At 41.3% G+C, this 24,339-nt stretch overlaps 6 protein-coding genes across 6 annotated transcripts; 3 read left to right on the top strand and 3 right to left on the bottom strand.

Moving 5' to 3' along the window:
* Positions 1-112: 112 nt before the first annotated feature.
* On the top strand, positions 113-1,759 carry EAF01_009076 (uncharacterized protein; the record flags this gene model as incomplete). The annotated part of the gene is made up of 4 exons (XM_038917332.1): positions 113-369; positions 423-624; positions 797-1,468; positions 1,526-1,759. The coding sequence occupies 4 exons, from the start codon at positions 113-115 to the stop codon at positions 1,757-1,759; spliced, it is 1,365 nt and encodes a 454-aa protein (XP_038766937.1).
* A 6,402-nt stretch (positions 1,760-8,161) lies between these two features.
* EAF01_009075 (uncharacterized protein) lies at positions 8,162-11,403 on the bottom strand (the record flags this gene model as incomplete). Its single annotated transcript, XM_038917331.1, has 2 exons — positions 8,162-9,065; positions 9,119-11,403. 2 exons carry the CDS (start codon positions 11,401-11,403, stop codon positions 8,162-8,164), a joined length of 3,189 nt encoding a protein of 1,062 aa, XP_038766936.1.
* Positions 11,404-13,398: 1,995 nt separating this feature from the next.
* On the top strand, positions 13,399-14,103 carry EAF01_009074 (uncharacterized protein; the record flags this gene model as incomplete). Its single annotated transcript, XM_038917330.1, has 1 exon — positions 13,399-14,103. One exon carries the CDS (start codon positions 13,399-13,401, stop codon positions 14,101-14,103), a length of 705 nt encoding a protein of 234 aa, XP_038766935.1.
* Positions 14,104-14,795: 692 nt separating this feature from the next.
* On the top strand, positions 14,796-15,768 carry EAF01_009073 (uncharacterized protein; the record flags this gene model as incomplete). Its single annotated transcript, XM_038917329.1, has 2 exons — positions 14,796-14,913; positions 14,993-15,768. 2 exons carry the CDS (start codon positions 14,796-14,798, stop codon positions 15,766-15,768), a joined length of 894 nt encoding a protein of 297 aa, XP_038766934.1.
* A 1,074-nt stretch (positions 15,769-16,842) lies between these two features.
* Positions 16,843-18,138, bottom strand: EAF01_009072 (uncharacterized protein). Its single transcript, XM_038917328.1, has 2 exons — positions 17,886-18,138; positions 16,843-17,832 (listed from the first exon to the last, which is right to left on the bottom strand). The coding sequence occupies exons 1-2, from the start codon at positions 17,941-17,943 to the stop codon at positions 16,892-16,894; spliced, it is 999 nt and encodes a 332-aa protein (XP_038766933.1). The 5' UTR covers positions 17,944-18,138; the 3' UTR covers positions 16,843-16,891.
* Positions 18,139-22,511: 4,373 nt separating this feature from the next.
* On the bottom strand, positions 22,512-23,659 carry EAF01_009071 (uncharacterized protein; the record flags this gene model as incomplete). The annotated part of the gene is made up of 2 exons (XM_038917327.1): positions 22,512-23,470; positions 23,518-23,659. The coding sequence occupies 2 exons, from the start codon at positions 23,657-23,659 to the stop codon at positions 22,512-22,514; spliced, it is 1,101 nt and encodes a 366-aa protein (XP_038766932.1).
* Between the last annotated feature and the right edge of the window lie 680 nt (positions 23,660-24,339).

The following is a 24,339-nucleotide window of genomic DNA, read 5'->3' as shown; positions in this document are numbered from 1 at the left end:
GACATACATAGATAGATGAGGAAATCTCCATATTTTCCTTCTCCAAGCTTTCTTTTTTCCTTCCCGTCCACAAAATCTCTAGTTTCCCCACATCCGCTAGCTAGTTCTCATCATGGGCCAACTATCCCAAAGGGAGGTTGATATCTTAATCATCATCGAGCGTACCACGGCATCGATATCAGTGTTGGGAACACTTGCTCTGTTTGCTACATTCATCTTCATCAAATCTTTCAGAACATTATCAAATACAATCATCTTTTACGCATCTTTTGCCAATCTATTTGCCAACGTTGCTGCCCTTATTGGAGGTTCTGCACTATCACAAGTTAACTCGCCATTATGTCAATTTCAAGGTTTCTTGTTGGAGATGTATGAAATTTCTTCTTGTTCTTTCGATTTCACCGTCACTGACGAAGCAAAAGGTTTATGCAAAGCGATCCATGGTGGAGTTTGGCAATGGCTACAAATGTATACCTTGTCTTCTTCTACCGATTTGATGCCGCTCAACTGAAGAAATTGTATCCTTATTACGCATTGATATGCTATGGTCTCCCATTCATTCCGGCGATGGTCTGTCTATTTGTCAAAAATAGTGAGAAAGGAAAGATCTATGGAAACGCAACAGTATGGAAAGTTTTCATTCCTCGAATTTTCTGTATCTCTCCAAAGAATCACGCACCTTGAATGTTCTATGTCTTTTAAACAATCATGTTCCTCAGATGTCCTACACTTCTTCAGACAATCACTTTCCTCAACTTTTCTATATCACTTCAAACAATCAACTTACGAAATACAGCTTTGGTGTTGGATTGACGGTCCTTGGGCACCTCTTCGTATCTACAGTTACTACGCACCAATTTGGATTACCATCCTCGCCGCACTATGCATCTACGTCCGTGTTGGGATTGAGATCTTCCGCGCTCGCAATCAACTTCACGGAGTATCCCACCGAACCGATCCATCACTGCACACAGACGCCGGAGGAAAATCACCACTTCCTCTCCAAGACAGCATAACCAACGCATCGGAAGCCACGAACAAGGACTACGAAAGTGAACACGAACAACCAATTTTCACCGGAACCCGCACCACCGAAATCGAAGTGACACACGGCTCGTGGGAAACTGGGACGGCTCTTAACACAAACACTACTCCGCAATATCCTCGCGCTTCAGATGTGAATCATCTCAGAACGCCTGCCAAAGATCTAGAAAGTAATTACTGTGTCACTATTTCCGCCGTACCAAATACCACCACATCGAGCGGGCGAGGCGGAGCTAGGAGAAATGCAAGTAGTCTGGACAAGATCAAATGGGCCTACACGAAAGTCGCCATGCTTTTCTGTATTTCCATTTTGATAACTTGGGTCCCCGCCTCGGTGAACCGAGTATATGGGTTGAGATTTCCGGATAAACCATCATTTGTGTTGAATATAGGTTCTGCCATTGTTCTTCCTCTGCAAGGATTTGTACGTTGCCCCTATTTCGCCAGGATTCGAGATGTATGAGCAACTAACGTGAAATAGTGGAACACCGTTATCTACTTCACCACTTCTCTAGGAATCTGTCGCAGTGTCTGGGCCGACTTGCGCGGCCCTTCTAAACAACATAGGAAAACCGAAGGATTTCGCATGATGGATCGTCCTATGACTGGTATTCATCGAGGAGGAACAAAGGAGACGGAAAGTATGGTGGAATTAAGCACCAGTCGATCACAAACGAATCGAAGTACCAGAAGCGCGGAAGTTGATAGTATTTGAGCCAAGATTAGGGAGGAGGAGTTAATAGGAACTGATTGTATGACAGTGCGATGTACATTTATGTGTAAATAATTAATCGGTAGGATGGCGCGATGATGGTATCTAGGAGGAAATCTTTTGAAAAGGAGTTGGATAGTATTATTGTATTGTGTTTGCTCAGGGAGCTATGAGTAATTTACGGACAGGATATGGAGAAATCAACGGAATGTCTATGAAAGGTTGGCCACGGGAAGGAAAAGCTATATTTGTCTATCTAAATTTTTGTATTGTACATCTTATCTTGTGCAGCATCACAATCAACATGAAAGAAATCAAACAACCCCACAGTACAAATCTAGATAATTCCCAAACACCTTGAAGCACGTAGAAACAAGCATTCAATATCTCACAATTCTTAATGCAAGCACTCTCACCAAATATGGCGTCCAGTCGTCAACATAGCCATTGTACGCTCCATGGTTGCGGCGGCGACTCGTATCATATTGATCTCTCTATCTATCTAATTAGTTCCTATTAACAACATATATCATCCACCATCTATGAAAATGAAGACTTGTAATTCATCCCCCATGCAATATTCTTCCTTTCCAACACCGTTTATATGGCGCAAGGCGCACCCGCTCACATAGCCTCAAGGCTTGAATTGAGACACCAACAGTTTGTTTCCCAATTTGTTTCAATGTCTCTGATATTAAAATATACAATCCTTAACACGCAGCGTACCTTACACGAACACTTTTCGTTCCTGGAAATAGGGTATGTATGAATTAATATCTTGACAGCTTACTGGATGAGTTGTGCTCCTCGCTAATGCGCCACTTTGAATTTGGCAATATAGGATATTCCGCGGATTCGTATGTTGTTCCATTTATCCTTTTCACGGGGATTTCTTGTTCCTGGTTCTTTCGTAAGTCGTTTGTCTAGGTTTTTGAGATTTGGGTCTAGACCTAGGTCTAGAATTCAATATACCAAAGAGCTTCCCCTGCTCTAACCAGTCCAGACTAATTCATTTCCCAGCCCTCATACCTTTACAATTTTCATCTCGTTACAAAATTGTCTCATATCAAACATCATACCATATAAGTTATTACTTTTACCATACTTGAATACCAAATTCCCTAGGATCCACCCTGACGGATTCATGGGGTCTAAACCCCGCAGCCCTCTAATCATTACTCCGAGTATTCGCTTACGGACTTGACCCCAAAATAAGTTGAGTTTGCGGGTCCGGCTCTTTTACAAAACCACTTTCAGGGTGTATTGTTAGCGTGTTAGGCTTTTACCCAGGTATGACAATAATAAATTTCTGAGCCAGTTTTTGGATTTCAAGGGTACAAACGATCTTAGCTGGGGAAGGGGAAATCTTCTAGGGCAAATAACAGGGCGTGAATTGCAAAACGAATGAAAAAAGTGTGCGTACCACAAAATGGTATCGTTACGGCCGTAATTGTACTCGTACGGTTTTGATAGCTGTCCATCTTTTCATGCGCTTCTGAAAAGCAACGGTGTTGGGAATTTCAGCTCCGTGCTACTACAGATGCATTCTATACTTCTAGAAGACTTCTACCTAGAAATTTATCAGATATCATTGCAGTGTTACAATGCACCTAGTCAGTATTAAAAACCTCAGCCATTTTGATAATCATGAATAGATACCAAGGAAAATTCAGCTCAGCATTTAATGTTGACTCGAGATGAGGTAGTAGTTTTCTTCTAGCGTACGGGTTATCAGCTTACCTGTCCTAAAATTTGCAGAGAACTAGGGTATACTATTTGACGAAAGAACAGTTTATTTATTTGGGGTGGATAATCCGCCTTCCGCCGGGTACCTAGTGAGAATATTGGGTGTAGATGCAGTGGTAGGTAGTCTCTAAGTACTGGTACTGTTTACGCTGTTGACTTCAGGAGCTGCTGAAAGGTTAGGCAGTAGAGTCTCAATGATGCGATGGTACTGTACCTTGCGCAATAGTTACGCAATAATACTACTCAGCTTTGCGTGAAATGGATATCGGAATGTTGTATGATGTATTCGAATATAAAGAAATACACTCAACTCAATCTTTAGTCTGTCTGTACATCATTCTTGCAAAGTAAGTAAAACAATGAATATCCCTACACGTTGTACAGAGTAGTCAAGTACTAAAGACCCTCTTTTTCTTTTATCTATTCAGACCAAAGTCCACACTGACTTCCAAGGCCCGATCCGCACCTTACTTTAGGGTTCAAAGAGTAGGTACTGGGTAGTATACCGAGCCGTCTCTCAACAATTAGTGTCATCTGTGCAGACAACTACGCGGGGAAGAATCCGCTTACAGATCCGACATCATTCTCTCCACTTTTAAACGATCAAGAAATTTGCCGATCAAAGTAACAGCATCAACAACATCGTAGTATTAAATAATTTCCTTTCTTTTCCTCATTTCAAACGGTTGATACTGGAAGGTATTTACATACATACATCTATACATGCGAATAAACACCTTGTAGTCAAAATACCCATAATCCCCTTAACTTTCCGTGCCATACATCTACATCGCTTTATTCTCCTCCCTCTAAATCTCCCGAATCTACAGTAATTAGTGAGTGCAACCCAAGACCATCCAATTCCAACCCATCATGATATTTTCCGATCCTAATAACTATCCTTCCCATTCCTACCCTACCTGTCCAGAATATCCGTATCACTGCATGCAGGCTTTTCAATACAATCACGTAGACACGCATACGAGTCTCCCTTGATTGGCTAACAAGCTTCTACAAAAACCACGGGATTAAAATTACATAACATACACGCATACATATATGTATGTGATCCTGTTTATTTTCCTCAAGCCTAGGAGCACAAACAAGCAAGGCTTCGACAATTCCTTCTACGGTTTGCATCATTTGTTCAGTGCCGTGAATCAAGAATATAATTACCTATACTTCATGAATGTACATATAAGACTAGGATGCTACCGGGGTGAAAAAAAGGTGTGGGAGCTTGGGAGATGTCCTAGGATTTCTCGATCGGAGAAATAGAAGGGGGAAATATACCTGGTATCTACGAAGTAGTAAGCGTACGATTATGCGTAATCCTCATGCACCCATTAAATAACATAGTGGATATCTATCTACCTATCTGGATGTTAAGATTTCGAACCGCCGAATAATATTCCCGGATATTTTCACTGGATGGATGGACGAACTACCTATTGGAGAAGTGAACAGCGAGCGAGCGATGCACGAGACAAGTGCGTGTTTGATAGAGAAACTGGAGGGGTGGATAAATAAATTGATATGTGATAGGTGGCTAAGGCGGGCATGAACCATTATTTAAAAGAAGTTCAACAACTCAAATTCTCTTTTTGGAATAATATTGGTTAAAAGAAATTTCAATCATCAATATAAAAAAGACCCAAATTTTGTTTTGCATTGAATCAATCATTCAATAAACAAGTGATATTAAAATAGGCTCGAAAAGGTCAATTTCCGCTTGTTTTTTCGCTTACGTAGAGGGTGAATGGGATTTATTTTCGGGATTGATAAGACAAGGCAATCGCCTCACGAATCTGATTTCTAGAACTCATGGCGAGAAGTATTCCTCATTGCCGAGGTTTTGTATACTAGATATATTCCTCCCGTATCTCTTATTTTATCAGTCAAAATCAAACTTATCGCATCTCATCTCACCTTATCTCATCCCACATCTCCCAAACCATACTTGTCACAATTCACAACTCACAACTCATCTCATCTCATCTGATCTTCCCTCCCTAACAAAAGCACCCATGGACTTCCTCACACACATACACACATCATGTCAAGTCAACCACTATGCTTTCGCAGATATCCCTCTCCCCCTCCCCCTTTCACACAAACCCGATTTCTAACCCAAGATCTACAATGGAAATGTTTACTTTCCCATCTATTCATCCATCTACATCTACAACTCCATCCCATCCCATTCTATTCCATACTAGTATTCTCTTTCCTTTCTGTGATTTTTCTTTCTAATCTTCTCTAATGTCTAATCAACCCGACCAAGTAAACTCCATCCCATTTTCGTTTCTCATCCCCATGGTATCTACCAACCTAGTAGCCTACCATTCAGTCCTCCCCTCGCCCAAAGTTCTCCAGCTTCCAATCCACCCACCAATCTTCCCTTTCAAGTTCTCAAAACCTCCCCATATCTCAATCCCCAATCCCTTATCTCACACTACCCTTCTCCCTCCATACCTCGCATTTGCACCCAATCCAAACCCCACCCATCTATGACCTCAAATCCTTACTCCCCATCCCCATCCCCATTCTCCCAATCAAAGCTCTAATTCACTCCATCCTCATAAATACATACATACTTCCCAACATCAGAACTTCTCTAGATGAAAACCTACCTGCTCATGCCTCTCACCCATAAATCCAACCATCTCCCCCCCTCCAATGCAAACCAATCCTATCTCTATCTCTATTCTCCACCACAAGCCATTCTCTTAGCCTCCACTACCAACTCTCCTTCTAACTCACCTCCCTTCTCCCTGATAAACCAAACCTCAACCCCCATTCTCAGATCCCCTCCTTCAGTCCCTCGCACCTCATCCCTCAGGTCACTCTATCCCCTAGACTGCCAACTGAAAGCGCTTTCGCTTAACAAGGACTTATTAACCAACCAGATCATTAAGATTATCGAAATTTTATTAAATATTTATATTCAATTTTCAATATAAAATCCATTTTGTAATATTTTTATTTTAAAATTTTAAATATAATAATATTTATTAATTTTTAATATTTCTTACTTTTATGATTTTAAGAAAATTATGATTTAGAATCAAAGTCTTATTTTATAAATAAAATGACTGAAAAGGTATTAAAACCTTAATTTAATCAATCAGACTTCATATAGAGTATATTATACGGACCACCCGGGCGCCATGAGTTGGCAGTCTAGGGGATAACTAACATATTCACATCCCTCAGTCCCTTTATCCCCCCCTTTCCTCCGTCCCCCATCCATCTCTCCCCCCATTCAAATCTCCTCCTATCCAAATCCCCCAACCAGAACCAGATCCCCTCTATAAAGATTCAAGATTCAAGATTCAAAAAAAGGACATTCCTTCATTCATTCATTTTACGACTATACCCAAACAATCAATTAACCATCACTTCACCAACTCGCCAACAATTCAGCATCCCATCCATCCCATCCATCGTATACACAAATCTCCTCAACTACTATCCCTCACTAAATTTCGTTCTAACAATCTACACAATCTACCTATAAATAACTAAGTCGCATTTAAAGCCATCCCATTCCTTCAATTCAATTCTTTCAACTCCATTCCATTTCATTCAATTCCTTCTCTGAAAGCCTAAAAGTTCGAAACGAAAGTCTTTCAAACTATAAAAGTATCTAGATAGTCTTAAGTCACTATTTGTGAAAAAGTTTAATATTTGGAATAGTTTAATATTTTCAAATGAACTTGTCATTTTGAATATGTTGAGATATTCAAACAGTTCAGAATATTCAAACAATCTAGAATATTCAAACAATTTATAATATTCAAACAATTTCGAATATTCAAACAATTTAAAATATTCAAACAATCTAGAATATTCAATCCAAACAATATAAGATATCTCATAACTCAAGTTTTCAAATAATTCAAGATATTTAAATAATTCAAGTGAGATATTCACTCAACTCAAAATATCTAAAGAACATCAGATATTCCAAACCCCCCCCCCCCCCCCCCCCCAAAAAAAAACTTGAGATTTAGAAAACATGAGATATTCAAACAATTTAAACATAAGTAATTCAACATCTCAAACTTATTTCCAACTCGGAAAAGTAATGCAAGTTAATACTTGCAAGAATGGTTCAATGTTTGAACTAAACTCATCATTTCGAATATTTTGAGACACCTATCCAAACAACTCGAAACGTTCAAACAAATTTAAAATTCACACTCCCCCCTCGCTTTCAAATAAACCTCTATAACAATAACAATTTAAAATCTCCAAATTCATCTAATCAGATAACGCATATGTATATAGGTATAAAGTTCCCAAACCCCTTTTTAATTCCCATCCCATTTCTTCCCTTCCATTTATCAATCCATCCCTTACAATCCCAATCCCCACTCATCCATATACCAAATCTAGCGAAAGTGCAAAGAAGAAAAAGCTCTTCCCGAGTTCGCGAATCATATACAACGCCCCAGCACAAAAGAACGCCTTCAAATGCAGTACAAAACCATCGATTATCATCGTCGACTCGTAAACAAGAACCAGAACCCACCTCCTTTATCTTTGTACCGTTCTTCCTCTCTACACGATATGCGTATGCAACCCCCTATCCCCAACCGTCTACCATGCATGTATCACCCCTCTATATTACCCCCTCCCTCTTCCGTAACCCTTCTACCAAGTATCCGGTCCAAAATGCGTACCTTCTGGTACTGTTTTATATGGACAAGCTTGCCAATCACACCCCTTTTTATATATTTCTGTTCCCCACCACTTAAAGTTATCCATCCATCCGGGATAGATGAATCCGAAAAACACCACTACTAATCCAAACGCAAGTCCGGAATCTAAAGCCGCACTTAATGTCATGGTGTACTTGGCCCACCAAGCCGAATGTCTCCTCTTGATGACGTAATTGAAAAGATAGCATACCAACGCCCAAACTGAAAAGTTGAGTCCTGTCGCTGGAGGAATCCATGATAGAGAACCGAACAAGACGGGAAGATTAATCTTCCTTACTATGCTATTCTTTTTGTTGCGGCAGTAAAGCCAAAGAATGATAGGCGTAATAGCACCAATGGGAAAACACCAAACGAGGGCCCGGTAAGTAGCGTTAGGACCGAAAAATTGACCCGGTCCTACAACTCCCCAAAGAATACTTCCGTTGAAATGTACACGGGCAAGGGGACAAACGAAACCGTTGATAGCCTGAGGAGTACAGATACCTGGAACATTGGTAAACATCCAATTCAGAACGCCAATTTGCGTCATGGAAGAAATAATTGTGGCTGCCATCTGAACGGAAAAAAGGATACGGGGTGGAATCTTCATGTAATGCCCAAGTTTCAAATCTGATGAGAACTTTATTCCTTGAGAAGAGGAGATATATCCATAAGTGACGAATACCATATTTGCAACGGGACGGCCGGGGAAGACTGCACCACAGACCAATTGGCAAATGAGATAAATACTGCTATGTTGATTCGTAATGGCCATGACGATTCCGATTGGAATAAAAAGAACGGTGCAGATCCCTAATGCGAGGAGTAAGCCGTACCACGGTAGATGCACGGGATAACTACCACACGGGTTAATACAATATATTTGACACAAAAATATGCGAGTACTTACTATTCGACGACAAAAATCCCAACCGCAAGCATAGATACAAATGTAATCAGATACCAAGTCATTGGTGCATCTTTGTACCTTCTCATAAGCCTATTGTGCACATCTTCCTGGCTAATAATATCATTCATATATGATGGAGTTCTTTCAAGATTTAGCCTGTGGCTATTCGCCGAGGCTCCTCTTCTATGCCCATTTCCATTCGATGCAGGTACAGGATCATAGGCAGGTTTCGTTTCTCCTTCAACCTCCTTTAAGGATCTTTTCCATTGCTTCCAAATATCTCGACCATGCCAACATGTTGTGTGTGTTAAGAGCGAGGCAAGAGCAGCGAACTGAAGACCGTAGCTGAGAACATAAGTTATGGGTAAGAACACACGACTATAGTTCTCGTATGCTTCCTTGTTAAAGAGAAAATCCGGTGTCAAGATTTTGCTCACATCGTATATTTTTCCAGTATTGTCGAAAACAGAAGAGGATAGAATTGGCATGTAAGAGGAGAAGAAGATATTCTTGTAGTAGGCAATTGGCGCAAGAATCCACATCACAATGACGAGACCCCCAACAACATTCATTGCAGCCCAAAATGGAGTTAGTAGTGGTGACCCAATATATGCAATCTGAGCCCAATCGAATGTTACAGGGAAGAGGCCAAGTCCCGAAGCCACACCAAACAGATTCGCAACGATGACATTTTTTGGTGCAAACCAAGTAATGACACTGAAATAACTCAATGCTGGCATCAACAAACCAGGTAAGAAGTAAAACATGAAGGAACCGAACCAAACGACGAAAAAGAACTTCCATCGAGTGATTTTCCAACCATTAGCTATTGTGTTCTCCTCCTTATGTAATGTTGTGAACATGGCTGCAGACATTAAAGTTCCGGGCCATAACATACCACCAGGTCGAACCAAGAAACGTCTAGTGAGGCCTGCAAAAGCATACCCCAATATCTGTGTGGAAAGAATGAGAAGCAGTTGATACATGATACTGACTTTCTGGTTGTAAAAGTGTGTTTGTTCAACAATGACATCTGTTGCAAATGCAAAACCGAAAGAAACATTGCTGCTGATGTAGACGCAGCTGTGTTCCTTTTCATTCCATTTCCCTTGTGCCAACCATAATCTTAGTCTTCGGAAGCCAGTAATGGGCTTACCACTGGAGTCATTACATTCTAGAGTTGCAGTTCGATGCCCATCCACAAATTCTTCTTCAGGATCGTCTCGTCGTTTGAGGAGCCCATCCCACATTAAACCAAGTGGGTGTACAAGTAAAAGGGCGATAACGGGTGTGATAGAAACGCTAGGGTATCGTAAAGAAAAGAAAAGATTTGTTGAAGAACCAAGTATAGCAAAAAGCATGGAAAGTGCCCACATCCGAGGGGTGTTGATTGACAGAGTTGTATTATCGATGGCAGATACCGAAGCGCGGACTTGGGCGTAGGGAGAATTGTCTGGTGGATCTTCATCATCGATCGAATATTCCTCACCATCTTCGTCACCATCTAGCAGCGCTTCCTCTGTATCTTCCTCTGTTGAAATAGAATCCGAATCTGCATGCCGAATTTTAATTGGAGAAGCCACAAGCTCCGTTTCTTCTGACCCGTCATTTTGAGTGTTGCTTCCTGTACGATTTCTGGTTCGCGAGGTTGAACCACCGTTCGCAGATGAGGAGGGGCGCGAGTTTGATTTGGTTGATCCGAATGTTGCAGCGCTGCTAGAATTCCTTAAATTTCGGAGGGCCGATGAACTCTTCTTCCTCTTCTCTCTTCTTGTGTGAATCTCTTCTTCCTCCTCGCTGTTCTCTGACGATGCGCCCACAGGAGCTGCTCCATATGATCCTGTGCCGAATCCGGGCGCGGAACGTAATAAGAGGGGTGTTTTGGACATGAGTTTATGTATTTTTTGAAAGATGTTCAGCAGGTTTATATTCTCATCTGCCGGGTTGTGCCGCGGGGCATCGTCTTCTGTCTCTGCGGAATCTCGTATATGCCGTCTGAGAAGGTTAGAGGTAGATTCAGGATAAAGTTCTTCCTCTTCGTCGTTGTCGTCGTCGTCGTCGTCGTCCTTGTTGTGCCTCGTTGAATGATAGCGATAGTGATTCAAGTTCTGATGGTTTGAATGGAGTAATTCAACTGGCAGTAGTTGCCTACCAGTAAGATTTGACTGAGAGGGCTGAAGAAAACCAAGGGGGGTACCCGAGCCTTCTATATTACAGTCAGAGGAGTCACCCGATCCTCTACTTCTGCCGCCTGTTGCGGAAACGTGAGGTAGGCGGAATGTCATATGCAGCTAGGAGGCATTATTGCACGTTGTCAGGCCCCACTGAGACATATATGGAGGGGGGAGCCCTTTTTCGCGAAGAATCTGAAGCTAGGAAGGAAGCTTAGTTGGCGGGAATTAGTTTGATGAGTGGGATAGTGGTAAGAGGACTGGGTCGACTGGGTACTCGATGACGGGTAATTTTGATAGGGAAAAGTTATTCCTTGCGGAACCGGCGGTAATGGTGATTCGTGAAACCTTGATGTGTGTTCCCCGGGATTTTGGAGAAGATTGATAAATCGATAGAAATAGGAAAATGATGGACCTTTCTTCAATGTGACAGAATCAATCTACGATAACCGGTTATGTACGAAGTAGAGCCTCGTAGATGATGATAATGATAACGAGAGCCTTTTCCACCTTTCTAAACTTTTAACGCCTATTTTCTTTTTTTATTTATCTGATGTTAATCTCACAATTTGATTGATTGATATGCGGCAAAGGTTACAAGCAAAAAATTGAATCCCTGGAAAAGCTTGGAAATCATCTGCAGCAATGCATCAAATATCACATTATGCCGACGAAAAGTTTACAAGGGATCCGTACTTTTTCCCACTGCGTATGTGTCGATCCGTCTTATCTGATCTTTGAGATAATGAGATTATGAGATTATGAGATTATAAGAATACGAAAAGTTTCGGCTGCAATGTGTGAGAAAGTGGTATGATATTTCTAACAAAGGAATAATCATGGAATAATGAACATTCAATACAAGCAGCAAAGAGCTTCGGCAGAAAGTCGATCGAGGTATCAAGGGCTCGTAAGTATTGTAATGTAGCATCGGGATTCCTTACTGATTGTAGCCAAGGCATAGTTGGATATGGCCGAGTTAATATAAGAAGTAGGAGTCTAACTCGTCTGCTTCGTCTGCTTCGTCTGCTTCGTCTGCTTCGTCTGCTTCGTCTGCTTCGTCTGCCTCGTCTGTTTACTAGGGATGATACCTACCTAGTGGGCATAGGCATGTTTGACTATTGATGTCGGAGGTGTTGACTAGAGCGATGAAGTGAGCTTGCGTATAATTGATGATAGCTCCTTACTGTACTGTATTATATATATCTATCACATGGTACCTGCCTTCTTTATCAGCTCATACCGATCGAGAATTATAAATTAATATTATCGCCTTCTTTTCCCCTCCCCTCAGCCAGCACAGACACTATGTTCAGTAGTTGATGAATGGTGGATGGTGGATGGTGGATGATGGATGATGGATGATGGATGATGGATGCATTGACTGCTATTTGGTAGCCAAATTAATTCCTCTGGCGGGGTAAAATTCGGCTGATCTGACAAAGAAAAGAGTGATTTTCTCTTTTATGTCTTTTCTCTTTCCTTCGCTCTTCAGTCTTCACACCCTTCATCTATTATCCACCAGATCCACTCCACTCTGCTTACCTAACCAGGTACGAGATAAACACTCCAAATATACTTCACAATACTTCGCACATTGACCATCAATCATCCAATCACGTGACCCAACATAAAACATAAGCCTAGATGGATGTCACACTTCAGCTGTCACTGTGCCCCCCAAACGTTGATGAGAGTTATTATGCTTGTGATTTCCAAAGTCTAATAACTATAACTACCTACAACCTCACATCATCTACAACAATCATATTAAATCAACCACAATATGCTCTTCACCTCAAACTCAGGTTCAAACATTAAAAAGGTATCTTGTTGTTACACTTAAGTTTTGTACTCACAGGCTTCTTCCTTGTTGGAAAGCTTGTTTTGATCAAAAAAGATTGGGTGTTTCTCGACCTTATCATTTTGGCACTGACGAAATACTGCCTCACCAAGTGTTTGTTGGCCTGATTACCGACTTGCCTACCTGCCTACCTATCTACCGGTACCTACCTATTCTGCCCTTCCATCATAATTCAATAAAAGTCATCTCAATCACCCACCAACAATAATCCTTCGTTATATGCTCAATCCTTCAATCCTTCAATAATGGCACACTTTTCGGGTGTAGGTGCCTTTTTCCTCATAGTTCTGATCGTCGCTGTCATCGGAGGGGTTGCGTGGATTGTTTACACACATTTGCGCGCACGACGATTAGGTTTACCACAACCGTCCTTATCATCTTACAATCCTTTTAAAGGTGGATCGGATCGATATGGAGCATCGGGGTCAGGACAAGGTGGAGTGGTCGGATGGGTTAAGGATAAAGTTAATGGTATAAAAAATCGCAATAATCGATCGGCCGGAGGAGCCTATGAGGAACCCTTAAGCAGCAACGTACGCGGTCGTGCAGCAAATCGAGGTTTCGGTCCGCTAGATCCTGATGATGCTTGGGATGCTCGAGTTGGAACAGAAGCTGATGCATATGGACCGGGAGGATATTTTGAGGAACAAGAGCTCGGTTTACATGGTGGTCATTCGGGAGTTGCGGGAACGTCGGGTACGGGACCTGGATTCTCAAGTCCTCCTCGTGGCAGAAGCTTAAGTCGCGAACCGGAGCCATATGTTGGTGGATCGAAAGCTGGGCTCGATAGACGTTACGACGAGGAGATGGGAATACCATCAGCGAACAATCCATTCGACGACCCATCCGAATTGAGAGGTGTTAGTCCAAGACCAATGGACACAAAAAAGCATAAGGCGCAAGATGATAATCATTCGGAGAGAAGGTCAATGTTTAGAGAGAACATGTAAGATGGTGACGGATGGAATGGAGGTTATGATTTTTGAATGGCGATACGGTACAATGGGTGAATGGGTTTTGCGATACTCCAGGGCAGGCTGTACTTATACGGAACGAGAAAACTTTGCGAATGCACAACCTACTTGAAAATCTGCGCACAATTTGTTCTACACTATTGAGCAATGAAGATCTAAAACTAGAGACCAGAGACCAGAGAGCCGGAAATCTTTCTTGGGTGCTTCGACTTTACTGAAGCTGTGTATAATCCTGGCATTTTTAGATTAGGTATTGTTGGGTCCGTTCTAGATGAACGAAAGACCTCATGGACTAATGGACATATACCTGTTTTGAACCTTCGTTGGCAAACACATATTCAGCCCTCCTGTCTTAAACGGGCTACAGTGCTGTATCATCACATCTAAGTCAGTGGAAACCACTGACATCTTCAGCCGAACCTGTCTCTTGTCTTTGTACTACGAGGATTGCCGTCAAAGAGAATATGGAATCTTCCTTGACTTAATCCCACCAGTTCCTGCTCCAAGAGCTTCCACGTGCTGATAAGATAGCTTCCGAGCAACCCCTCTGACCCCACTTTGGAGCTCATTTGTCCAGCTCTAAACCCCTTACATTACATCCAAGAAGCGTCTCCTTTTGAATGCTATTTATTTCAACTTACTCTTTTAACTCCTAACAAAACACCAAGATGGCCGCAGTCAACCTTCAAGAAATCCACGATCTCTTGATCGACATTGCTCATGAAGCAGGTCGTATGATTATGTCCGCAACGCCTTCATACTTGAGCTCTGGAACCAAGATGAACAGTAAATGAACAACAACTATACCCCTTTCATCACTTATCAATTGCTTGTACATCATTGTCTCTAACCTTCCCCTTTACAGCTGCCGACCTTGTAACCGAAACCGATAAAGCAGTCGAAGCAATGGTCTCCACCCGCCTTACCGCCGCCTACCCAGCCTATTCTTTTATTGGAGAAGAAACCTTCGTCAAAGGAGAAACTAAACTCACTTCCGCCCCAACCTTCATCTGCGATCCCATTGATGGCACAACAAACTTTGTCCATGCATACCCCGCATTCTGCATCTCTCTTGGCTTCGTCGTCGACAAAGTTCCCAGTGTAGGAGTTGTATATAATCCCTTCACTGGCGACCTCTTCACAGGAATCAAAGGGCACGGCTCATTCGTAACTCGTAAAGATGGAGAGAAATTCAGTCTACCGCTCAAAAAAGAGCCAGAACCATTAAAAGATTTGAGTACCTGTCTCGTAACCGCAGAATGGGGTTCAGATCGCTCAGGACATAATTTCGACCTCAAATGCGACGTCTTTAGAAAATTATCAGCCGCAAAAGAAGATGGAGGCGCAATGGTACATTCACTGAGGGGGTTGGGGAGTGCAGCTTTAAATTTGGTACATGTGGCTAGTGGACAACAAGATGTTTTTTGGGAGGGAGGTTGTTGGGCTTGGGATGTTGCGGCTGGGTGGTGTATTTTAGTTGAGGCGGGAGGCATTATGGTTGGTGGTAATCCTGGGGAATGGAATTGTGAGGTTGATGGGAGGAAATATATGGCAATTAGAGGAGCGCCGAGTGGACAGAAGGATATTGTGGAGGAGATGTGGGCGGTGATTGGGGATAGAAAAATGAATTATGAGACTTAGAGGGGGTTTAGAGATGATATGATACCTAGATGTATACCTGGATGAGAAGTTTACAATCGAAAATTCATGATTAGACGAAATTAAAAGTAATGTTTTTACAACGTCTTGGAATTTTTTATATTGGGTGCCTCATGCATAGCGTCTTCCTGCTAGTGCAGATTGATACGGAACATATTTTTATTACTCTTGCATATCTTTCATCACATTAATTTCTATTATTTTACTTCAAACGGCGTTACAAACTCTCCCAGATATCCAGTATATCTATCCCTATCCCCTCGCTTAAACTATGGCAGAGACTTTGAATCAAGACAATGTTATCTTAGGGGATAACTCATAGAGACGGAGAATATTTTCCTACTCATGTCAATACTCCTTTGCGTTCTGAGTCGAACCCCTTTTCATCTTGAACCCCAAAGGATTTTTCACTTTTCGTACATTACTATGCTAGATCTCACAGTTTTCACAAATATATTGTTTCGTATGTATGCATTCTGTTCAGATCATAAAGTCTTAGGAAAAGCAAGTTCTTATTTAATGCCCCTTTTTGTTTCTGATCAAACTCTTTTTCATCTTGAATGAAGAATGGCTTTTCACTTTTTTTGTAATCACTATTCATATAATCACTCACGGTCTTCACAAAAGATGTTGCATTATTTCGCATGTAAATATTCTTCCACAATTTCAAGAAAAGCGAATTCTTATTTTGTTTGTTTGTATGCATGCTTCCAAAACTAGAGACTAGGTATGTATGTATGATAAGGACAGTGTGGATGTAAGGATATCGTTCCTAGCTCGAGGGGAGGAAAGTGAGATGAAGTGAACTGAGATGAAGTGAACTGAGAGGGATTGGACATGAAAGGTAAGGAAAGGTAAAAAGGATCGTATATGGCAATTGTGGAAACAGAAAAACAAATTGTTCAAATATTCAGGGGACAGGGGATCATCCATCTCTTTTTGTGGGTAGGTCAATACTGCAGTTGCACCTTCTCTCTCTCTCTCTCTCTCTCTCTCTCTCTCATATGTCTGTCTGTGTATGTTTATACCTTTTTGTTGGTTGGGCGAGGCGAGGCGAGGCGGAAGGGTGGTATGCGTGATTTGGGTGTGCTGGGGTGTGGAAATTTTACCAGGAGGAATATTCGCTGGAGCCTTTGTTCCATCCGTAGTTGTTGTTGTTGTCGTTGTCGTTGTCGTGCTTGTTGTCATGTTTGTCATTGTGCTTGTCATCGTGCTTGTCGTCATGCTTGTCGTCATGGCTATCATCATTATACTTGTCGTCATGGCTATCATCGTTATGCTTTCCCCCATCATGCTTATCGTCATGGCTACCGTCGTCGTGCTTGTCGTTGTCATACTTATCGTTTTCGCTTTTGTCCTCAGAACGCTTTCCACTACCGTGCTTGTTATCATCATGTTTTCCACCACCGTGCTTGTCGTTGTTGTGCTTGTGCTTGTCGCTGTCGTGCTTGTCGTTATCATGTTTTCCACCGTTGTGCTTATCATTGTCGTGTTTGTCGTTGTCGTGTTTGTCGTTGTCGTGTTTGTCGTTGTCACGTTTTCCTCTACCGTGCTTATAATCGTCATGTTTATCATCGTCATGCTTTCCACCACCATGCTTGTCATCATAATGTTTGTTGCCCTTGCCATGTTTGCCGTCATTATCATGCTTGTCTTCTCTGCCGCCTCTTCTGTGAATAGAGCCTTCTCCATATCCTCCACCATATCCATGATTGTCGTTCTTATTATCTCCATATGAGTTGGAAACTCCACCATATCCATGAGAATTACCGTAATTGCCGTTCTTGTCGCCATTGTTATATTCTCCACCATAACCCTTATTCCATCCATAATCGTCATGCTTCTCATCTCTGTATGAGTGAGATACTCCGCCATAATCTTTTTTACCTCCATTCTTGCCATGATCTCCGTTATTATCATAGTCATGGTCATGGCCGTGATTTCCATTGCTACCATGATCCCCATAGTTATCATAATTACCGTAATTATCGTTCTTGCCACCTTTTTTTCCGCCATTGTGTGAGACGGAATGGTCATCGCCAGGAACTAGATTTATTAGTTAGATGCAAATTCCCAAGGAGAGAATGGATGGAACGAACCTGGAATGGCGGAGGCACTAAGGCCAAGAGAGAGAATAATGATATTAATGAGTTGCATCTCGACGATGATGTGTGTAAATGCGTTGAAGGCAGAGAAGTGTTTGTTTGTTTGTTTGTTTGATGATGCCGGAGTAAAGTAAATTGTTCATTCAAGCTCGAAGATGGTAGTGTGAGGATGTGATGAGAGCAGTTGATGAAGCTGATGAGAAGAAAAATATGAAGATGAGCGCAATATATGTACTCGCTTATCTATCTATCTATCTATCAATAAACAACGCCTCGAAATCCAGCTTACGGACTGAAGATTGACGACTCACGTAGAACTCGAACTCAGCTGCTATTTCTGATATAGTGATATGCTGATATGTCCGATCCATATCATCTTCCGCAAATTATGCCGTTGATTTTGAATATTCTCGGCTGGAAAACGTAAGGGGTTGGTCATGGTTCAGCCAGCCGGGCTGGAAGAATTACAAGGCGATGTACATTGACTTTGCATCGTCGGGATGAATTGGCCAAGATGTGTTTGGTGAGTTTGAGTTTGAGTTTGATTCTTATTTTGGTTTGTATATCATCACTGGACCTTTCTGTCGGCATAGCTAATCTAATCTAATCTACGCTGTCCGTCCTGGACCGTCCATATTTAGATGAGAAATATTACATATTACATAGTTTTCATCATCCATTTTCCATCATCCGCGAAAATCTCCGTGTCTCTCCACATGATACTTGAGAGTTGAGGTTCGTTCGGAACTCCTATATTTTACGTAATGTAATTCTTACCCTTGTGAATCTTCATCTCCTGAGATTTCCACCAATAGTACTAGTATCTCTCGGACATACACGAATGTATCGAAGTCGACATCGCCAGGCTTGAAATAGATGGATAGGTAAGGTTTTGCGTGTGTGATCAGCAAGAAAAGATAGAAAGATAGAAAGAGGCTTATGAGCCCTTGACGCCTTGCGCGAGGGGTATTACGTGATAGTTGGTAGATGGTGAGATGGCGTGTATTCTGGATAGTCATTCCGTGTCGCTGCCGCTACCGCTGTCGTTGACGCGGAATATGTGCATATCTGGAGATTTCACCAGGGGTATCGCTATGTAATATTATGAATGCGTTTGTCATGGTTTGCTAAGATGGGAAATGTGGAGTAGGATGGCTTGCTTGTATGCTGTGTAACTGGTGATTGTACACGAATCACTCAAATAACTAGCATAAGCATTCGGAACTAAGGTAGGGGAACTGAACTTAAGATCTATCCGCGTCTTGGCGCTTGAGGCTTGTTCGATAGTTTCTGCGAAATGGTTGGGTTGGGTTGTAGGAGAGATGGATGGATTGAATGGCATAATTAGTAAGAAATGCATCGTGAGTGAAAAACAAGGGGTTTGCGTCATGGCCTTGCGTTTTGTATGTATATATATGTATGTAAGATAGCTGATCATCTTCATCGTCTTCCTCATTACGCAATAATCGTAAAGTAGAGTGAAATTTATGTGTAAATTAACGTACATGTAGTCCCCGAGCCAAGAATTCGGGTTGGAGGAATTACGAAACAATGAATGCGGCACTGTTTGATGCGAAGAAGTAAGAGGAAGATCACGCGGGGAACATGTAGGTATGGCGGTACCGGTACCCTTGTCTGTTTGCTTAATGGCTCGGTAGTTGTGTGACGAGACGGGGTAGTGAAAAGCGGTACACGATTGCCGAAATCTGGGGAAGGAGACTTCGGGGGTACGGGTGCGTGAATGGGGATGGGATAGGATGGGAATGAGAAAGAATTCTTCAAATCATGTCTGATATTTATTTATTGGGAGATTTTGAACTTGTGAACGAGTGCTGAGATGTCATCTCTATCTATCTTTTGATGTTTTTTGAGGAATTTGGAAGAGAAGAACTTTTCGGTGGTGAATTTATTGGTTACAAGCATGGTGTTTTGTTTTAAGATGGTGTTTAAGCTGGCAGAGCTTGGAATGGAGATTGGATAGTGATGAGGTATAAGTGCTTGTTAATTACATGACTTTAGATGGCATTGAGGAGGATGGATTTTATCTGGGCTTTGGATCGAATGGCTGTGATGGAAGATGGAAGAGAGTATGGTTTTACCTTCAATCTGTTTTTTTTATTGACTTGAATATTGAGGGGTATTGGGTCCATCAGACTGTTTATATATAAATTGGAGAGATATGTAGTTCCTTTATTACTCTCCGACGGTATTCTTCTTTCTAAGAATCTTGAAGAATGTGGAGAGGATGTCAACGATGAGGAGAATATATCATATCATAGATAGCAAACACCCTGTATCAAATTGACGAATGGAAACCCAAAATCTGTTGAAAGGAGTCTTAGCAAGGCAGAAGAACGAACGGTCTGCGAGTGTAATTCATATTTCTACGAGATGTCAATCATAAGATATCAAGTGAATGCAGGAGGATTTTTTTCGAATCATTGAATGTGCTATTGAGATGTTGCTTGCTATGCTAGTGGGGGTGCAAGTAAGTAGATGAGTGATTTTAATTAGAGGCTATGTATGTATATACTTGATCTCTAATGATTTCCTTGAGAAGGGATTATGGATTTGTTTTTGCGTTTTTACCCTTCCCGAATGATGGATTGACCGTGACGGAGATACTGGAGTCTGGTTGGGATATTTGATCGAGATTGAGATCACTTTTTGGACTAGGATGGTCTAATGGCAAACGTTTGGATAGGGATTCGGAATGTATTTGGATTACCTACATAAATTGTGAATATAAACACAAGTTTGAATGCTGGCTTGTGATTTGGATGCGAATTGTCCTTTTTAGTATCTTTATGACATATAAATCTATCTTCACTGGGGGATAATTATAGCATAATTAATTAGTAGAAGGGGAAATATACGAGTAGATCATCACACAGTGCCATCTACTGATATGAATGAGGTCTTTACTTCTTTAATTCTATATCTATGAAGTGATTGGAGTGGACTGGACTGGATTGACGCGCTTGAAATGAATTGAGAAGGGGGAGAGTTTCTACTAAGCGATAATCTATAGAAGAAGTATGCACGATCGGTAATAGCTGATGAAGGTGGTAAATGCAAAATAGTTTGCTCATTCAGCTGACTTCTTGTACGGTTCATCTGGTAATTAAAGAGATACCGACATACTCCAGTTCATGCTAGGCTGAGTATTACATATTCAAGGGCAACGATGACTAGAGCATCGATATCGAGGATTTCCAGGTGGGTATTTAGAGAAGCCACCACAACATCGACATCCTACGCTTGAGCAGCCGTATCTGGATTTTAAAATAACTCAAAGCCCTATCCGACTTTCGAACCCCCAACGCCATGATTTCAGTGCTGTAAGATTGACATGAGCTGCGATGCAATGCTAAGCAAAGACCAAAAATATCCACCACATCCAGAAGCACAATTTTCCCCATTCAATCACTTCAAATATCCAACCACGTAACAAAATCTATGCATTACTATTCCTATTCCATGCCCAGGCAAAAATGTCTAGCTATGGGTTGGTTTTCTTGCTTCACTTCGCTATTACTATTAGTATTTACATCGATTTTTCTAGACGCCATGTGTATATGTGTATGTATGTAACCCACCAAGTAAGCAGAGGAGAAATATTTTGAAACTGCATTTGCTGACTGGCAATGCTGAATAGATGGGATGTTAATAATAGGTTGTAAGAGGTAATCATGTTCTATAAGTGAAAACAGAATTGGATTTGTTTCGTAGTGTAATTGATGATTTATGTGGAAATAATTTCAAAGTGGTATTCGAAGAGAGTATATTTTCGTTTTTGAAAGGGGAGGGGGAGTTAGGGGGTTGACTATGCAAGAACTGGGACTTGTTTAGTCGGATTTGATGATATGTGTAATACTAACGAATGATATACCACGATTTCTGATTTTTTTCAAGAATTCCTTTTCTTCTTCTTCAAAAAGCCCATCTACTCTACAGTTTCAGGGTAAGACATACCACACAGGCCATGGCAATTTATCCCGCAGTCCTGGGGTGGGGTGGGAATTTCCCGAGGGTTACTTTTGTTGCTGATCTCCATGTCTCTCCTTATTGATGTAGCATTATGTAATATTGTGGTATGAATTCGGTGGTTGTACGGGGGTGCTCAAATGTGATAAAATGTTTATTCTTCGTCAGAGGAATATTATTGATGTGTAGCTTACATATGCTGCGCATCTTGGTCGGTTGGTTTGAAGGGTACATAGGCGAATGTCCACATGAAGATAACTTTAGGTGATGTGTGAGGGCTGGAACTAATCTTTATAACTCGAATTGAATAGATGCCAAGTCTTCTCTTTCTGAAGTAATCTTCAATGGCTGTCGAACTTTTGTATTGACTGATTTACGCTATGTATTTCTATCGACAATTGTTAGACTTCGATACGAACTATTATTCCACTCTTTCTCCTCTGATTACCCTTCAATACGCTATTCAAATGCATGTAGCTTCGATATACTTCTCGAAATATATAGTCCATGCAGAGATATTTCCTTTGCCTGGCTGGAATTTCTCTGATCCGAGATACATATAAAGGTCTCTTCATCCTGAATTTTAATTCATTGCTCCTCCATGGAAAACATCAAGTCAAAAACTCGTAGAGCTCAGTGATGATGTCTCCACGGATCTTCTTTCAGCGGAACCTTCTTCCAGGTGAATTCCGGCACAAATCTTTCTTGATTCCAATCTCGAGTGTGTTTAAGACACATTACCAACTCTGGCGGGTTCCAACTTGTGTAACTCCCTGTTTGAGTAAGACGAAAAGTGTTCTTGGCAACTTGTAGTAGAACAGATGACATTTTCCACAAAGGTACATCATACAAACTTGTACGTCCGTTTATTTTCGAGAAAACTATTTTCTTCTTCCCATCCCCATTTTCCTTTTCCAAAACCAAAATGAGAGTTTCCAATCCTCGAAATGCAGGTAGACGATAAGCCGCTTTTACCTCAAACTCCCGAATTTTCTTGACGGATATCGCCAGTGTTTTAATTCTTTCTAATTGGTCTGGCTTCATTGCTTGTTTGAGCGCTAACAACATTTTTGGTATATTGCCTTCGAGGTCGGAGTAGCGACGCCCAGTAAATTCGGTGATTGGCGGGTTGAGAAAAAGAATCTCATGTGTAAAATTGATAACGGCATCCCTACTCCATGCTTCAATCCTCAAGTGCCGACTATTCTTCAGCATCAAAGTTTCGTATCCCATGACAGATAGGAGTTCTCTTCTACTTTCTCGATTCACATGAAACACAGCCTGCGCAGGGTGTTTTGTAGGAAAGATTGAATCTTCAGACATGTTCAGCTCTATGACACGCCCACGTTCAGGAGCACATGAACGCCAAATCTTTGCCCGCAATTCGGGCGGCAGTTTTGGGAATGGAGTGAAAGTTTTGGGACACAGTGGAATTGATGATGAAGGATGAACGGTAAGAGATGCGGATGGATAGAATCTCGACGATGGAGTTTGAGCACCTTCGATGGGTTGGGTGACGGATTCGTCACTGAAATTCAATGGACAGTTAGAGAAATTGTCGACGTAACCTCTTTGCTTTCGGTGCGAGTGTACTAAGATTTCATTAGCCACTTTCATTGAGATTTGTCCCATAACCCACCCATTCCCACAAACATTTCAAGTTCTTCCGCCAACAAATCAGCATCGGTGTTATCGATTTTAAGGCATTTGTAGATATCCTTAAATGCGGACTGTACACTCTCTTGATACAGCAGATGCTGGGGGTCCTTAATACAATACATTCTTGTTAAGATATGAAAATGCTGTATTTTAAGATTGAATGCCACAAAAGTGATCTATTATTATCATTATAATGCCCATCTCTCTTTGTATTTCAGAAGTCACATTCTAAACTCACCACTAGTGTTTTAATCCTTCCCTTTTCGGAACTTGCAAGTCTTTCAATCTTCAATACCTTACTTCTCATTCCTAGACAAGATCTGAACGGTCTTGAAACTTGAAAGACCTTGCAGATTTGATTGATGAATATAGCCACAATCCCGAGCTTAATGAACCTAGAAACACGATATATCACAATGAGGAGAACGAGAGAAATAAGAGGTCAAATATGATGGGCACTGTGTAGAATTTCTAAATCTCAACTTGAGTATAGAATCTTAAACTATCAATATGTAGCAAATAATCGGTAAAACTTCATATTTCAAAATTACTTGGGATTGTCAAGCTCTTGACTGGGCAATGCTGAGGTCAAATCCAAGTATCGATGCGGGGCTGATTGTGACTGCAGTTGGGTCAAACAGTACAATATTTCGCAGAATTACAAATCGGTCATCGCAATATCAATCATTCTGAGTAAATGGACCATTTTGTTTTGAAGATATAAAACAAAAGCTGTCGACGACGAGGTGAGCAACGAGTCAGTACTTCCATTCAAAATTCATGTCATCATGAGAGTGGATTA

The sequence above is a fragment of the Botrytis porri genome (genome assembly GCF_014898465.1).
Source record: "Botrytis porri strain MUCL 3234 chromosome Unknown BPOR_013, whole genome shotgun sequence".
NCBI classification, from domain to species: Eukaryota; Fungi; Ascomycota; class Leotiomycetes; order Helotiales; family Sclerotiniaceae; genus Botrytis; species Botrytis porri.
The sequence above is the reverse complement of the archived record's forward strand: the minus strand, read 5'-3'. Positions and strand labels throughout refer to the sequence as shown.

Coding starts and splice junctions, on each gene's coding strand:
- EAF01_009072 (XM_038917328.1), bottom strand. CDS start 17,943: ATGCAACTCATTAATATCATTATTCTCTCTCTTGGCCTTAGTGCCTCC. Junction 17,833..17,885: donor TAGTGCCTCCGCCATTCCAG/GTTCGTTCCATC, acceptor TAATAAATCTAG/TTCCTGGCGATGACCATTCC.